General features: G+C 47.9%; 5 protein-coding genes across 7 annotated transcripts; 3 read left to right on the top strand and 2 right to left on the bottom strand.

Annotated features, from left to right (window-relative positions):
• The first annotated feature begins 81 nt into the window (after positions 1-81).
• On the top strand, positions 82-1,054 carry LOC108154073 (tRNA 2'-phosphotransferase 1). The gene has a single exon (XM_017284174.2). The coding sequence runs from the start codon at positions 85-87 to the stop codon at positions 787-789; it is 705 nt and encodes a 234-aa protein (XP_017139663.2). The 5' UTR covers positions 82-84; the 3' UTR covers positions 790-1,054.
• A 346-nt stretch (positions 1,055-1,400) lies between these two features.
• LOC108154048 (chitinase-3-like protein 1) lies at positions 1,401-3,183 on the top strand. The gene is made up of 2 exons (XM_017284143.2): positions 1,401-2,493; positions 2,557-3,183. Exons 1-2 carry the CDS (start codon positions 1,517-1,519, stop codon positions 2,948-2,950), a joined length of 1,371 nt encoding a protein of 456 aa, XP_017139632.1. The 5' UTR covers positions 1,401-1,516; the 3' UTR covers positions 2,951-3,183.
• On the bottom strand, positions 2,999-7,046 carry LOC108154030 (TATA element modulatory factor). Of its 2 annotated transcripts, none has more exons than XM_017284126.2 (5): positions 6,871-7,046; positions 6,135-6,794; positions 4,496-6,074; positions 3,840-4,422; positions 2,999-3,766 (listed from the first exon to the last, which is right to left on the bottom strand). In XM_017284126.2, exons 2-5 carry the CDS (start codon positions 6,757-6,759, stop codon positions 3,548-3,550), a joined length of 3,006 nt encoding a protein of 1,001 aa, XP_017139615.1. In that variant the 5' UTR covers positions 6,760-6,794; positions 6,871-7,046; the 3' UTR covers positions 2,999-3,547. The 2 variants fall into 2 exon arrangements, with proteins under 2 accessions (XP_017139615.1, XP_017139622.1); XM_017284133.2 differs by having other exon boundaries at positions 3,840-4,067; positions 4,128-4,422; positions 6,135-7,045.
• Positions 7,047-9,736: 2,690 nt separating this feature from the next.
• LOC108154058 (E3 ubiquitin-protein ligase znrf2) lies at positions 9,737-13,906 on the top strand. Of its 2 annotated transcripts, none has more exons than XM_017284160.2 (7): positions 9,737-10,260; positions 10,321-10,447; positions 10,526-10,621; positions 10,725-10,830; positions 10,914-10,984; positions 11,558-11,773; positions 11,839-13,906. In XM_017284160.2, the coding sequence occupies exons 1-5, from the start codon at positions 9,757-9,759 to the stop codon at positions 10,969-10,971; spliced, it is 891 nt and encodes a 296-aa protein (XP_017139649.1). In that variant the 5' UTR covers positions 9,737-9,756; the 3' UTR covers positions 10,972-10,984; positions 11,558-11,773; positions 11,839-13,906. The 2 variants fall into 2 exon arrangements, with proteins under 2 accessions (XP_017139649.1, XP_017139642.1); XM_017284153.2 differs by having other exon boundaries at positions 11,835-13,906.
• A 224-nt stretch (positions 13,907-14,130) lies between these two features.
• On the bottom strand, positions 14,131-14,675 carry LOC108154019 (40S ribosomal protein S23-like). The gene has a single exon (XM_017284115.2). The coding sequence runs from the start codon at positions 14,642-14,644 to the stop codon at positions 14,204-14,206; it is 441 nt and encodes a 146-aa protein (XP_017139604.1). The 5' UTR covers positions 14,645-14,675; the 3' UTR covers positions 14,131-14,203.
• Between the last annotated feature and the right edge of the window lie 251 nt (positions 14,676-14,926).

Below are 14,926 nucleotides of genomic sequence, written 5' to 3'. Positions count from 1 at the left end.
GGCGTTGAGCCTGTATTAGTGCTGTAAGGCGCACCTGTCACCGATACCTACATCAAAACATCGATTCCATAGATATTAGCATCGATGTTTCTCCGCTGTATAACACTAATTCTACGTGCGGTCCAAACTGGCGAAATTAAAATAAAAGTTCGTTTTTTTTGGCAAAAAATGCCTCCCAAACAAGAGAGCAATGTACAGTTGAGCAAAAAACTTACGTGGCTGTTGCGGCATGGAGCTGTCAAGGAGGGCATTGCCATCCAAGCCGATGGTTTCGTGAATATCTCAGACATACAATCGCACCCGCGCTACGCAGTCTTTAGTCTTCAAAAGCTGCAAGAAATTGTAGCTGACGATGCCAAACAGCGCTATATCCTGCGCTGGAATGAGGACGCCAAATTCCATGAGATACGCGCCAACCAGGGACACTCGTTGGCGGCAGTGCAGGGCGAAGCGTGTCTGGAGCGGATTTCGAACGCCAAGCAGGTTCCTCTAGCTGTCCATGGAACCTACTACAGGTGCTGGGAGGCAATCAAAGTACAAGGCTTGGGCCGCATGCGGCGGAACTATGTGCACTTTGCAGTCAGCGATGTGGGTGAGACTTTGAGTGGTTTCCGCAGCGATAGCCAACTGTTGGTCTACTTGGATGTGGCCAAAGTGTTGGCCGACAATATGCCGCTCTTCCGCTCCAGCAACAATGTGATACTCTGTGCTGGCGTCGATGGCTTTATAGACAAGACCTACTTCAGTCGTGCGGTGGACAGACGGACTGGGCAACAATTGAGATACTGATAAAATGCACTTAATAATTAACCTTATATTTGTGTATTGTATCTCATTTTAAATAATAAAGAAAGGGCCCGCAAATGGCAGAAGCCCACTTACACAAACACGCCGGAGACGGAAGCTCAACGATTCACTGTTATTTAGGCAATGCGATGTCAGTTACATCTATATGTAGTTGCAATGTAGCAACTGTGTATTAACCGTGTAATAACGACAAATAAATTTAGTGGCAATTATTGTTACCCTTTTTGGTTAAACGATATTTTATAAAGAATCCAATAAAAGGAAGATGTTAGTATAAACCAGTCTTGTATAAAATTGATAAATTTATCGGGCCAAATTCTATGCTCAGTGCCAAACGCCTTAGCTAGGCAGTAATGCCAAAACGAATATCAAAATCGAGGAATATATCCATTTCTAATCATGACCCTTAGCCCATTATGGACCAACGGAAATTTGAAAGTATGAAACTGAAGAATATTAACGCAGATGTATTGTGGTAATTTTTTTGTGAGGAAAGAAAGAAGATGGAACTACAAGGAAAATTGAAAAACTGTATTATTTTCTGCGTTTTGACTCAAGGTTTTCACCTGTTTATGTATAAGTTTTTTAACAGTGGGTTCGGTGGGTTAAGGATCACTGCAGTCAAGAATTTGTTTTTGTTCGTTTGAATAACAAAACAAAATTTGGTTTGATAAGAAACCCTAATGTCAGCACTCAAAACAAAGAGAATATGGCGCACTACAGCAGAATCGAGGACACAGTTCCGGGGAAACCGATGGCCATGGCTGCCAACTGGATCAGCGACCAGCGAAGCGGATACACCGCGTCACAAAACAGATTTCCGCGAACTTTGATCTGTTTCAGCGCCCTGCTCTCGTTAGTTATGTTTATTGCCATCGCAGTGGTGGTGTGCATGCAGCTGAAGCAGGAAGGCGTGAGCTGGGAAGAAGCAGAGGAGCCTAGGGCAACGCCCCATCGATTGGTTTGCTATTACTCAACCTTGGATGCAGACGTGGATGCGGATGCCCTGAGCTTGCTAGACGTGCCTGGGGACCTGTGCACGCACATCAATATCGGAATAGCCAGCCTGGACAATGCCACGCTGTGGCTGGGCCCACGACTGCGGCAGGTGCTGCAGAACGAGACGCTGGCCTTCCGGGCGGCCCATCCACAGGTGAAGCTGCTCCTATGGATTGGCGGCGCCGACAGTGGCACCCAGTTTGCCCGCATGGTGGCGAACCATGCGATGCGCAAGCAGTTTCTACGTTCCCTTAAGGCCCTGCTGCGGCTGTACCCCGCCCTGGATGGCATCGATCTCGACTGGGAGTTTCCCAGTGCCTACGACAAGGATCGGCAGCATCTCTCCCAGCTGCTATACGAGATTCGGCAGGAGTGGCGACGCGAGCGCCGCCCCAACGCCCTCCTCTCACTGGCCGTAGCTGCCCCTGAGGGCATTGCCTTCTATGCCTACGACACGCGTGAGATCAATCTCTACGCGGACTATGTTAACCTGATGGCCTACGACTTTCACTTCTATCGCAAGGACACGCCCTTCACCGGCCTCAACGCCCCCCTCTATGCCCACGCCACCGATATGTCGATCATGGCCACGTTCAACATCAACTACACGGTTCACTGGTGGCTGCAGAACGGCTTGGAGCCGCACCGTCTGGTCGTCGGGCTGCCGACCTATGGCCACTCCTTCACGTAGGTCCTACATCATCCTCATGATCTGCTCTGCTAAAACTCATTCTCTTTGTTTTAAAATAGTTTGGTCAGTCCGTTCAATCATCGGATTGGGGCACCCGCCTCGGGCTATGGACAGTGCGGCCAGTACGGCTATACAACGCTCTCGCAGACGTGCGAATGTGCCGCCAGATACCTGAAGCCGATCTACTCCTACGACACGGAGACGTGCTCGCCGTATTTGAGCGGCCTGCAGGAGTGGATATCGTACGAGAACCAAACCAGCATCGCCTGCAAGACGAACTTCATCAAGTCGCTTAATCTGGGGGGCGTCATGGTCTTCTCCCTGAACACGGATGATCTGAGGAACTCTTGCCGATTCCAGGCCACGTCGGAGGGGGACCATAAACCTATTTTTCCTCTGACGCAAGCGGTAAAGGGTATCCTGGATGGAGAAGGAACGCTGCGAGAACGCTGACCGCTGTGTCCCTCAATGGATTTTAAGATCAATTCTGTTGTGCATTCAATGGTGTTTCGATTTATTATGAGAGAGAAGGGTTGCGGGATGCGGAAAGCGGGATCCTGTCCCGACCCTCCCCCTTCAACTGCTTATCGGACTAGAACGGAGAACGGAAACAGCTTTTTGTACATAGTCATAGACACGATAACTTTTATGTTTAAGTATAAATTAAATTATCACAATCGATCGAATTCATAATATAACTAGAGGGGGGGAGGTGGGTGGTTTCAACCACACGCAAAAAAATATTCTATATGTATACGATATATCGGGGTAAACAGTGTGGGAAGGGGGGAGGGGAAATATCATAAATATAGTACATGGGGAGGACCTGGATCTAGATCAGGGATTAGAAGCAAAGGAATGAGAGCCAACAGCTTCTGGCCGCACCTTCCGTCCCCCATTCCCCGACGAGAGCCAGAGTATTGTATGATACAAAAATGAGCCATCGGGATGCGGAATGGGAGTGGCGACTGGGGAATGGTTCTAGGTTCGCCGCAGGCATGCCAGATCGGGCAACGAGTAGGCACAATAGATCCTTCTTCGTTCCGGCAATCATGTCTGCTTCGCCGGCCTCTGCAGGTTCGGAGGTGGATTGGCCAGCAGCTCGTCGATCTGCAGCTTGTAGGCCGACTTCAGTTCAACCAGATCCAGTTCCAGCTCCTCCGTGCGCTCCACCTTCTCGCCGTACATCTGGAGCAGGGCATCGTAGCGATGCTGCAGGTCCTCGTAGCACTTCTCCATGGTCTCGTACGACTGCATTTTCTCCTTCATCTGTGAATGGACAAGTATTCGTCCGTTATCTACCCAGTTAACTGGAGGACGGACGACTCTAGCGACTACTCACCGTTTCCAGTTCAATTGTCAAATGGGATATCTCTCCATCGAAGACTTCGCGCTCGGCCTGCAAGCGCGACAGCTCCCACTGGAGGTGCGTGAGTTCGCCGTCGCGCTGCTTCAGCAGCGACTGCAGGTGCTCCAGCGTGGTGGTGTTGCCCGCCATGAAGCTCAGGTGGACGCCCTGGATGATTCCAGACTGGTTGCGACCCGAGTTGGAGGCACAGTCCAGGTCGTCCTGTGGATACGAAGCCAATGAGCCATCGCACAGCTGTCCCAGGGGATGTCCCAGGCTTACCGTCTGCCAGTCGATGATGCCGCCCATCATCGCCTCCTCCGTGGAGCCGCTTCCATCGGCCAGACTGAGCGGAGGCGAGTGCTCAACGGGGACTTTCTGTGGCTGCATCTCGCTGCTGGCCTTGACGGCCTCCACGGTAAGCAGGCTGGGCACGGGCTGTCGCTTCACAGCCTCCTGCTCGGCCTCGGCACCGGCATCGGCGTGCTGCTGCTCCTGCTGCTGACACTGCAGCTCTTCCAGGCCCACAATCCTCTCCTGATGCACCTGCAGCTCCTCCAGCAGCGTGGCCAGCTGCCTGTGGATCGGAATGGATCGAAAGTATGGATTAAGGAACATTTTTTGGAGAGATCTGGAAAAGGCTGACAAACCTGCTGTGTGCGCTCTCCTTGAGGCTGGCATCGTGCTCCAGCTGGCGCAGGGACATTATGGCACTCTCCGCCTCCGCCAGGGCACTGGAGAGCTTCGCTTCGAGGAGTCCGCAGCGCGTGCGCAGCAGCTCCTGCTTCTCGTTCTGCACGGACTCGAGCTGCTGCACCGAGCGCAGCTGAAGCTGGGCATCTTCGGCCCTCTGAAGCAGCAGCTGCTCCTCCTTGTTCCACGAGGCCGTGCGCTGGTTGAGGGTCTTCTGCAGCGATTCGATCTGGCGGATGAGCGGGGTGGTGGTGACGCTCAGCTCCTGCGTGGAGCTCTCCGCCCGAAGCTCGGCGGCCTCGAGGCGCCTCAGCAGCTGGCGGTTCTCCTCCCGTAGCTGCTGCTCCCGCTTGGCCAGGCTGTGCTCGGCGTGGCGCAGCTTCTCCCGCATGTCGCCCAGCTGTTGGACATACTCCTGGTTCTCGGCCCTCAGGCTGTCCTGCTCCACGCGCGTCCGCTTCACCAGATCGCCCCTGACGCCGTCGAAGCTGGACTGGAGGGCCGACAGCTTCGACTGCAGATCCTCGACGCGGCTGCGGCATTCGGCGTTCTCCTCGTCGACGCGTCGCTTCTCGTGGGTCATCCGACCCACCGCCTCGATTTGCGAGCGCTCCATCTCCTCCTTGGCGGCCAGAGACTTCTTCAGCCGCTCCGATTCGCTGGACAGCAGCGAAATCTGATCGCCGTTTTTCTTGAGAAGCGTGTCCGAGGTCTTCTCCTTCGCGCGCAGTTTCTTGATGATGATCGACTGCTGGAGGATCTCCTTGGAGAGCTTCTCGCCCTCCGACTGGAGCGCTGCGATCATCTCGTTGCACTCGGCCAGCTCGTCCTTGGGTATCTTGTTAAGCAGCTCGTCCTTGAGGCTCTTAATCTGGATGCGCAGCGCATCCCGCTCCCGGATGCTTGTCTGGAATTTCTTCTCCAGCGCCGACAGCCGCTGCACTGCCTCCGCGGCATCGGGACTGTTGGCGCTATTCGCCGCCGCCTCCACGGAGGCGCGCAGCTCCTGATTGCGCTCCAATAGCTCGGCATTCTGGCGCTCCGACTGCAGCAGCCGCTGTTCCCGAGCCTCGATAACTTGATTTAGCTCACTGATGCGATTCACCAGCTTGTCCAGCTCCGACTGCGAGTCCTCCGACAGCAGCGATATCTCCGAGGGCTCACGATAGTGCCCCTTGGTCTTAAGCACCTGTCCTGCCAGCCCAGACCCTGTCCCAGCCCCAGACCGGCTGCTGCCCAGCTCCTTGAACTTTTGCGGACTCGTGCGCGTCGTGGTACTGTTGGTGCTGGAGTCCCCGTTCGGATTGGAGATGATCTCGATGTCCGAGGAGGTGGACGAATAGCTCTGGTCGACCATCTCCGCCTTGGCTCCGCCCTCGGCCCCCATTTGTCCTTGTCCACCGGCCTTGTCCTTGAGGCTCATCTGCATTTGGATGTCCTCGAAACTCTGCGTGGAGTCCGAATCGGCACCCCCCGTTACATTAGCGGCCGCTTGAGTGTCGCTGAACACCAGGGCCTTCATGGTCTTTGTGGAATCTAAGAGGAGAATCGAATCCACAGGCAATGAGTGGTCCCTTCTGTTCCTGCACTACTCACCATTTAGATGGTCTTCCAGGTGCCGCTCCAGCTGTGTGCCATCATCTTCGTCGTCGTCGTCGTCTTCGCCATCTCCTTCGGCATTGTCGGAAGTCTCATTGCTGGCTATTATCACGATGCTGTCGGGCAGCGAGGGCTCCGTGTCCGGCGACATCTCTATCTCGCTGGCCGTCGTCGCCGTGATGAGCTCCAGCGAGGATTCCGAGTTCTCCATGGCGGAGGCGGCGTCGCCCTCGGGCGAAGTGGGCGATGGCGAAGACAGCAGATCGACGGAGTCCGATGTGGCCGACTGTCGCTTGGCATAGGGATTACCACCCATGCCCGTTGCAGCGGATGTGGATGTCGGTGTGGGCGTGGTTACGGCCGGATCGCTGGCTCTGGGTGGAATGGTTACCATCTCGTTGGCGTGGGGATTGTCGAAGAAAGTGGGTTTGGGCGTGTCCGAGGCTGGCGTCTGCGAAACGGATGCGGCGGCAGGGCCCGAAGCGCCCGAGTCCGATAACCCTCCGCTTTTACCGCCCGACCCCGAAGCGGCGCCCTCTCGCTCGGCGGCCTTGTCCCGGTCGTCATCCTGGATGTCGAGGGCCTCGATGAGCACCGTCTTGGCCTTCTCGAACCAACTCATCTCGCGGCGTGGGCGTGCTTGATTCTGAACTGCAACTGCAATCGAAATCAAACACCCAAAATAACAATATTGTTTGCCCTTTTTTTTGACGACGTTGCAGGAGGCGCATACAATATTGTTTTTTTCTGCTCTGCTCTTGGGGACGGGGCTAGGGAGCTGGGGGGCTCACAGGGATGCGTCTGACGGGCCCACTAACCAAGCACATGCAAATCCCAATTGTTTTTTGGCACCAGGTTGTTTCTTAAAATATATAAGGTATATTATCCATTAAATATATTTATCGGAACCGATATGCCGATACACATAATTGGCAAAAAATATTATCGATATTTTGAACAGGTTTTGGGGAGGGATCCAACGTCCGACCGTTGGATGGCATTTAAGGGCCTGTATATTTAAATGCGTATTTAGCGACAAAATTTCATTAATTTATTAAATTTTATTCTTATGTATGGGTAAGTATGTATATATATTTAAAATTATAGTTTATAGAAGCATCCGTACGCAAGTTTTTGTTAAATACGCTTTCCCAAATCGAATTATGTTACCATTAAACTAAGTTTCTCTGTTAATAATTTGTGTTTAAGCCTTATTAAACCATGAAAAGGAAGCAGCTTGAATGATATCGTGGTTTTTTTGGAGGTAAAGATTAAGGATTAACAGTGTTTTTTTCCGCGGTATATTTTGGTATATTTTGAAAATGAGATTCTATTTTGGTAGATTTCGGATATATTCACTCACTTTGCGCATATGCAATGAATGTTCATGTGTTGGTCTATTAAATAAGGAACATATTTGGTTGCTTAATTCCAGCACGCCATCCGACACCATTTTGCTTTGAATTCGAATATCTCAGTGATAGAAACAAAACTTGGTTTTCAAGGAGGTTGGCTTGTTTGTGATTATGCTGTCAAAGATCTCCACTTTCCCATTCACGGGAATCTCCTTCTAAACCATGATTGTCAGGCTGGGGATCTTATATTTGCTATGTGTCAAAAAATGGTACCGCAAGTACACAAAAGCTTTGCTTATTCTAGTCCGATATTTCTTCAATTGTCGAATGGATTCCTTTCAAAAGTCACCCATAAATCGTTGAAGGTCTTACAGCCTGGCCGAAATCGAAAGGATAGTGTTTTAAAGATTATTAGCCATAAGTCGACTATTTTGAATAGACTCACCTGCGTTCATAAAGGACTCAATTTTTTCCATCAGCATCTCCTGCAAGAGGCAATGTTACATGATGCAGCCCCAGTGTAAACTGGCTATTAGTAGGATTTATAGGTAAACGGTGAGAAATTTTGATGGCAAACGATCAGGAATTCGATGCTGAAAAGGTTTTGAAACGGAAACGACGCGATTTTTGCTTTAAGGAAATGTTTGTCATCCCAGTCAGTCTCTGTTTAAAAGGTATTTCAATGATATTTTAAAGGAAGTGGTCTTCTTACAGAGACCAAAAATTGGTATCGGGATCAGTATATATATATGTATGTACAAAAAACTAATCAAATGCATGAATACAATTTGAGAAAACGAATTTATCAAATACGTTTTAAAACAGTTTGGAAAACAGTTTGGAAAACAGTATCTTTGTAGAAAGTTAACGAAATAGGGTATACAAATGGCCTTACTCCGGTTGACAAGCAACAAGTCTTCAAATACCAAAAACATTGACGTGACAACATTGCGACTGTTTTTTTGCTTAACTTTTTTGTTGAAACCTTATTTTAGTCAAAACACAATAAAAGCAAGGGCTAAAAACTAACCAGTCTTGTAGAAAAGTTGTTCATCAATGGGATAAAACTATGTGAGCAGAGCTGACGGTCTTGGCCAGACAGAATTATTCAACGAAATATCACATTGAGCAATAAGAACGATTATTCTCTTAGGTTTTTTTTGGTTGACCTTTTTCGTTAAAACCGTTTTTTAGACAAAATGCAATAAAAGAAAGTATTTTAAATAAGCCAGTCAAGTAAAAAATTGATTCATCCATCGGATAAAATGATGTTTTCAGACCTGAGGGTACTAGCTAGCTAGTAATATTCGACGGAATATCAAAATCGAGGTAACTTGAATAATTTGTCAGTATTTTTACGGTAGATTTTGAAATTTGCGACGAATATTTTGGTGTATTTCTGAGGGTCAGACGGTATATCTTATCGATAAGTCCGATTATTATCATACTGATTGTCGGGCACCACTATTTTATAAAATTAATACAAAGAGTACACATAAAACGAAACGAAAAACACAGCGGAGGCGAAACGGTCGTTTAAATTAAGAGTGCAATAAACGCGGATTAAGCGCAATCACAACAGGATTTTGGCATACGACCCGCAGGACACCGTCAACAGCAACAGCAACAATAACAATCAACTACGCACCGAACCGAACCCCAGGCACCGACCGATTAACGCCCTCCCCGATCCCAACGCCTGCCCGCACTTTTGCACACACACATACACACACACCAGCACCAGTGCACGCACACTCGCCAGCCAGCACCCGTCGCTAGCTCCCTCGCTCAGCACCCGCACACACACACCCAAGAGTCCACGCACACACACAGATATCATCTATACGGACGGAGTGGACAGACCGACCAACCGACGGGCATTCATTATCATCGCAGAACACACACACACGACGTTTGCTATTGTTGTCTACTGCTCTCGGCTCCCCTCCGCCCACCCATCCATTCAGCCCCCACTCCATCTCCATCGCGGCGCCCCGTCAAAGGAGTCAAAAGCAGACAAAGGAGCAGCGCAGCGCAACGCAGCGCCCGCCGGCGGTAGGGGGGTGGCCGGAACTGGAACTGACCGGCGCAAGTACGTCACAAAGGTAGCATCAGCAGCAGCAGCACCACCACCAAAGGAGCCCAGTAACAGTGCGACGCAATCGAACTCAGAATCGGAGGAGAAGGCGGAGTCGTGGACTGTAGCTGTAGTGGCTAGAGGAGAGGAGGAGGAGCAGCAGCAGCAGTAGCAGGAGGGGTTCTCTATGGGTCAAAAGGCGAGCACACCGGCGACCAGTGGCCAGCAGAGCCCGCGCTCCAGGACATTCTCGAGCAGCTCCACGGGAGCCGCTGACACATCGCCACCGGGTGGGGACTCGGGCGCTGTCGGCAGCCGCCATGTCGTCGGCGGTGATGGCGGCCAGGGAATCAATCTGTTGCGGACGCTGCCGGGATTGCAGGTGTACCACAACCAGAACTCAACTTCCATAGACAGGCAGAGGGCGCGCAGCCTCAGCTCGGTGCCGGACATCCAGCAGCAGCAACAGCAGCAGCAGCAACAGGGCTCCATCACCTCATCCGGCAGCAGCCCACATGCACACACACACAACACACACCCACCACACACCGGCGTCGCCGTGTCCGTGGCCTTATCGGCGAATCCGGCGAACAGCAACAGCAACAACAGCTTCTCCGCTGCTGCCAACAACAATGGCACCTCGACGCAATCCTATATGCCCCAACGACGCACCCTAGGCGACTCCATACGGGTGAGTACTCTCGCAATCGCACTTGCACTCATTCCACTATATTCGGTAACCGCTCTTCAGGATATGGGACTCACTGGCGGTACCATTGCCGAGAGCATCGCCCTGGCCGCGTCTGCCACTTCCGCCAATGGGATCGGACGCGTATATACAGCCACATCGCTTCCATCGCACATCTGGTCCTTCAATGGTATGTCTTCCAGCATCTGCTGCTGCATCTACTCGTTCATCTGTGACTCATCTGTTCGTCTGTGATCCCCTTCCGCAGGTATCAAGTGCCCCGTTTGCAACAAGTTTGTGCTCCCCGACGATATTGAATGCCACCTGGTGATGTGCCTCACGAAACCACGTCTCTCATATAACGGTAGGCCAATCTCCACCCCCACCCCCACTCCCCACTACAAGCACTAAAGCCCTTTCTCGTCCTTTCGTTTTCTAATTTGTTAATTCTCCTACGGCCCGGACAGAGGATCTATTGACGGACGCCAAGGGCGAGTGCGTCATCTGTTTGGAGGACTTGAGTCCAGGAGACACAATCGCACGGCTGCCGTGTCTCTGCATCTATCACAAAGGGTGAGGGAGGCGAGGAATACCTGCCTAAGGAGGGCCATCGCATTGACAGCAGTAGTATATCAACGCTCTCTGTCTGTTTTCAGATGCATCGATCGTTGGTTTGAGGTGAATCGCTCCTGTCCCGAACATCCTGGAGATTAGTAATCCTCATACGGTAAGAAGCCTTCGAAAGTGAAAAAGAAACGATTACCACTTCGGAAGTCACCAAAATAGAATCGGGGAACTATCATAGATTTAAGCCCCTGGGAGGAGAGAAATGCAGACCCACAGAAGGAGCCTTCGGTGTCCCTGAAGATCCACCGATTTAGATGAAATTAATGTAGAAACAGACAAGACTTGTTCTCCGTTCAATAGTTGCCAATAGATCTATGAAATACAGTCCGATCCGATGGGACTAGATAGAATAGTAGATATTTAGATAAAACATACAATATTGTAGGGAAGATTCCAAGTTTTGGAGGTTTGTTGGACAAATAATGTGGTTTTAATTATGTATTTAAATGGAGTTTTTGCGTAGTGATTGCTTTGAAAACAAATTACTAGTAATTATCAATTATCCGCATTGACCTATGGTGGAGAGGGGGAACGGAACGGAACTGCATTTAAGCGGAGAATGTGTAACACTAATCAGAGCAAGCGGCTAGCAGCTAGCAGCTGCTTAATATATAAGATCTCTCGGACATATGGCCATGATTTCTAATGCGAATATATCTTGTTTCTATTGCAGTGTTTGCTGTTGATGTTTGCTCGTTGAGTTGTTCGTTATGCAAGAGATCGGGAAAGTACGTAGATGGAAGGGAGAGACCAAGAGAGAATAAGAGCGAGAACTACTGGCAGCCACAGCAGCAACAGCAACAGCAGCAGCATCACCCCCCATCGGTGCCAGTTGCCAGGTGCCAAGAGGTGCGTGGGACAGGGGTCCCAGGCTACAGTTTTGCGTAACGTATGTTTTGGCATTTTAAAATTAGCTCGATAACCAATATATAGATTTATTTTTCGTGTAGACAGTAGACAGTGAAGATGAGAGGAGAGGAGAGGCTACCTATATCGATCTACATATATCGGATAATTTACCACCCCCAGACCGCGTAACCGTAGCGACCCGATCGACTGCTGAAGCACACACACACACACACACACAACTCCCCCAAACCCACAATCACACACAAACACAAAAAAAAATTGAAAGAAATTAATTTACAAAATGCTAAACTGGCATTAGGAATAAATATGTTTTGGTGATTGAGACGATACCAACACAACCCACAAATACAACACAAGCCAGAAAAACCAGGAACAACCAGGAGAGAAGGCCACGACGTCGATGGAGATGCGGGGGATCGAGAGATCGGAGATCGAAGGATAATGATAGAATGATGGAAATGTTAAGCGAAGCAACCAACCAACCAACAAAAGAATGTCAACCAATGTGATGTTAAATTTTATATTTTGTAACTATAACGATAATGCTGTAATTGTAAATGTAATTGTACGAGTACTATATGTATATGTATATGTGTATGTATGTATGTATTTATTATTTTAAAACCACTAACAAAAAGCTAGATGTAAACAACTCTAAAAACCAACAAACCAACAAAAATGAAACCAAGAAAACCATAAAAAACCACAAGGAGAACAACTCCAAAACACAACAACAACCCACTCACATACATATACGAAAAGAAAACATTATTATTATTGTGCAAAATTAGAGAATATAAGGCGGGAGAAAAAGGATTGACACGACAGATAAAAAGCAAAGCAACCAAAAAAAAGCCCACAAAAAATGAGAAAGAAAAAGCTAAAAAACTTCCACACAAAACTTTCAAACTAACAAAAAAAGAACAAAAAACTCAAAACTCAAAATGTAAAATGAAAAATGAAAACTTCCAAACAGAAATGTTCGAGGAGATTCTAAAAATGTTTCAAGATTTGTTCAAAACCATCCCAAAATTTTAGTTTGTGCGCCAGCGTTTTTAATATTAGAATGTCGCTAGGTTACACGATTTTCTATAATTTTTTATTCCTGTAAATTTCTGTTTGTTATCTGTAATATGTATAGTTTGTTTTTTGTTTTAAACAAAAGAAGAAATTCGAAAGTTCTGATAAGAGAGATAGATAGGCGCGATAATATTTCAAATATATCCCCCACTTTGTTTTCCCGTTTGTAAAATGTGAGAATTCTGGTCAAACACGAGGTCGTAGTAGGGCTAAGAGGATGCCTAGGCCTGCGCCTCCGCCTCTGCCTCCAGCCATATCCGATGTATCCGATATCCGCCGAAGTCCGGTAGTAGTCGTTGGCGTTCAAGCCGTGCGTTTATTACGATTACAATTTACAATATACTGTTTTTTTTGTTTTTTTTTATATTTTGGAATGGATGTATTACCAACTACATGTTATACATATATATACTTTTATTATTGCTCATCGATACGGATCACGATGATCATGACGATGATGATTGATGATGGATCCGCAAAAGTTTCCTTAGCAGCAAGCGGCGGCCGCTCTCGCTCGTAAGAACTATTTTGTAAATGATATACTTTAATGTATTGTACAGATACAGGTGTGGATATACATATATCTATATATATGTATATGTATATGTATATGTATATGTATAAATATAAATTGTAACTGTATAACTATAGCGTTGCATTGAACGATTGAGGTTTGAGGAACCCCAAACCTCTCCAAAAAGCTAAAAAGCATATTTAAAAAAAACAAACAAATAAAACCAAGAGAAAGCGATAGATCTACTATCGATCGACGATTGGCAAACCATTGATTTATATATGATAATTGTTTGGAAAATACCGAATACGAGTAGTAATTGAATGCCAATCGCATTCTGTCTTGATCCTAGAAAAACCAAGTCACAAGAGAACGGAATCTTTCCACTTTTTACACCCCGATCGAGCGCGTTGCAAGGTTAACTTGAATCTATGCTCGATTTGTCGATTGAACAGAATCGAATACGCTCGCGATTACCACGTAAAATGACAAAAAACAAAAAAAAACAAAAAACCGAGAGGAATTCTAGAAAATAAACGAGTGATTATATATACCATATACGGAAGCAGTCTGACTTTGCGTCTCTTCTTTCTTTCTGAAACAGATCCCACACACAGGCTACAACGCACACATCGTATAATGATATATCATATTTAATATTTATTCAATATATTAACTAAAACAAAATCGGGAGGGAGGCACACAATTCGAACCAAACCGATAACACCATGTATCCGCCTTAAACAAGGGACCGTAAGTAATCAATAATCAGATCAAATAACAATATTTTTTATTTTTATTTAGTTTTGTAAAACCCTAACTCTGTGTCTGGAAAAAGATTAGACGTATCATCATCTAAGATCTTGGGCGTTCCTTCTTCTCCTTGTAAAGAGCCAACAGAGAGACGTTGGCCACCTTGGCCACCTTGACAACCTTGAAGCGCACACCGGGAATATCACCGACGGCGTGACCCTTACGACCGAAACCGGCAACCAGGACTTCGTCGTTCTCCTCGATGTAGTTCAAGCTACCGTCACGGGGCACGAAAGCGGTAATCTTCTTTCCCTTCTTGATGAGCTGCACCCTCACGCACTTGCGGATGGCAGAGTTGGGCTGTTTGGCTTCAACGCCAACTTTCTCGAGCACAATACCCTTTGCGTGGGAAGCACCGCCGAAGGGATTGGCCTTCCATCTGGTGCCCAAATGAGCCTTCTTGTAGTCCTTGTCGGCCCAACGCTGGTCGCGACGATGGTTCACATGCTTTCTGGCTATGCGCAGACCTCTTGGTTTGCCCATGATTTTTCAACTTTCTCAGGCTGTGGCGGAAAAAAAGTATTGCATATATATGTATGTGCACTTGTTCGGTTAAGAGCATATGGAAAGCTCATGGAAGAAACAAAAACCAAGAGGCTGTGGTCCCGCTTGAACGACAATACGGGATTGTGTTTGCATACCCTTGCAGGAGAAGGAGAACTTTTAAAATTTTGGCTTACAAACTAAATAAAACCATACAACTATATTGGCTCTTAAAGATAATGCAATGCACTTGATCAACTGTGAATATCTTTCTACATAATT

Source organism: Drosophila miranda, chromosome XL (assembly GCF_003369915.1).
Source record: "Drosophila miranda strain MSH22 chromosome XL, D.miranda_PacBio2.1, whole genome shotgun sequence".
NCBI classification, from domain to species: Eukaryota; Metazoa; Arthropoda; class Insecta; order Diptera; family Drosophilidae; genus Drosophila; species Drosophila miranda.
The sequence above is the reverse complement of the archived record's forward strand: the minus strand, read 5'-3'. Positions and strand labels throughout refer to the sequence as shown.

Excerpts from the sequence above, each read along its gene's own strand:
- LOC108154058 (XM_017284160.2), top strand. The coding sequence starts at position 9,757 with ATGGGTCAAAAGGCGAGCACACCGGCGACCAGTGGCCAGCAGAGCCCG. Across the intron at positions 10,448-10,525 it reads GCACATCTGGTCCTTCAATG|GTATCAAGTGCCCCGTTTGC; the intron begins GTATGTCTTCCA and ends CCCCTTCCGCAG. Across the intron at positions 10,831-10,913 it reads CTCTGCATCTATCACAAAGG|ATGCATCGATCGTTGGTTTG; the intron begins GTGAGGGAGGCG and ends GTCTGTTTTCAG.
- LOC108154073 (XM_017284174.2), top strand. The coding sequence starts at position 85 with ATGTTTCTCCGCTGTATAACACTAATTCTACGTGCGGTCCAAACTGGC.
- LOC108154019 (XM_017284115.2), bottom strand. The coding sequence starts at position 14,644 with ATGGGCAAACCAAGAGGTCTGCGCATAGCCAGAAAGCATGTGAACCAT.
- LOC108154030 (XM_017284126.2), bottom strand. The coding sequence starts at position 6,759 with ATGAGTTGGTTCGAGAAGGCCAAGACGGTGCTCATCGAGGCCCTCGAC. Across the intron at positions 6,075-6,134 it reads CCTGGAAGACCATCTAAATG|ATTCCACAAAGACCATGAAG; the intron begins GTGAGTAGTGCA and ends TTCTCCTCTTAG. Across the intron at positions 3,767-3,839 it reads TGACAATTGAACTGGAAACG|ATGAAGGAGAAAATGCAGTC; the intron begins GTGAGTAGTCGC and ends GTCCATTCACAG.
- LOC108154048 (XM_017284143.2), top strand. The coding sequence starts at position 1,517 with ATGGCGCACTACAGCAGAATCGAGGACACAGTTCCGGGGAAACCGATG. Across the intron at positions 2,494-2,556 it reads ACCTATGGCCACTCCTTCAC|TTTGGTCAGTCCGTTCAATC; the intron begins GTAGGTCCTACA and ends GTTTTAAAATAG.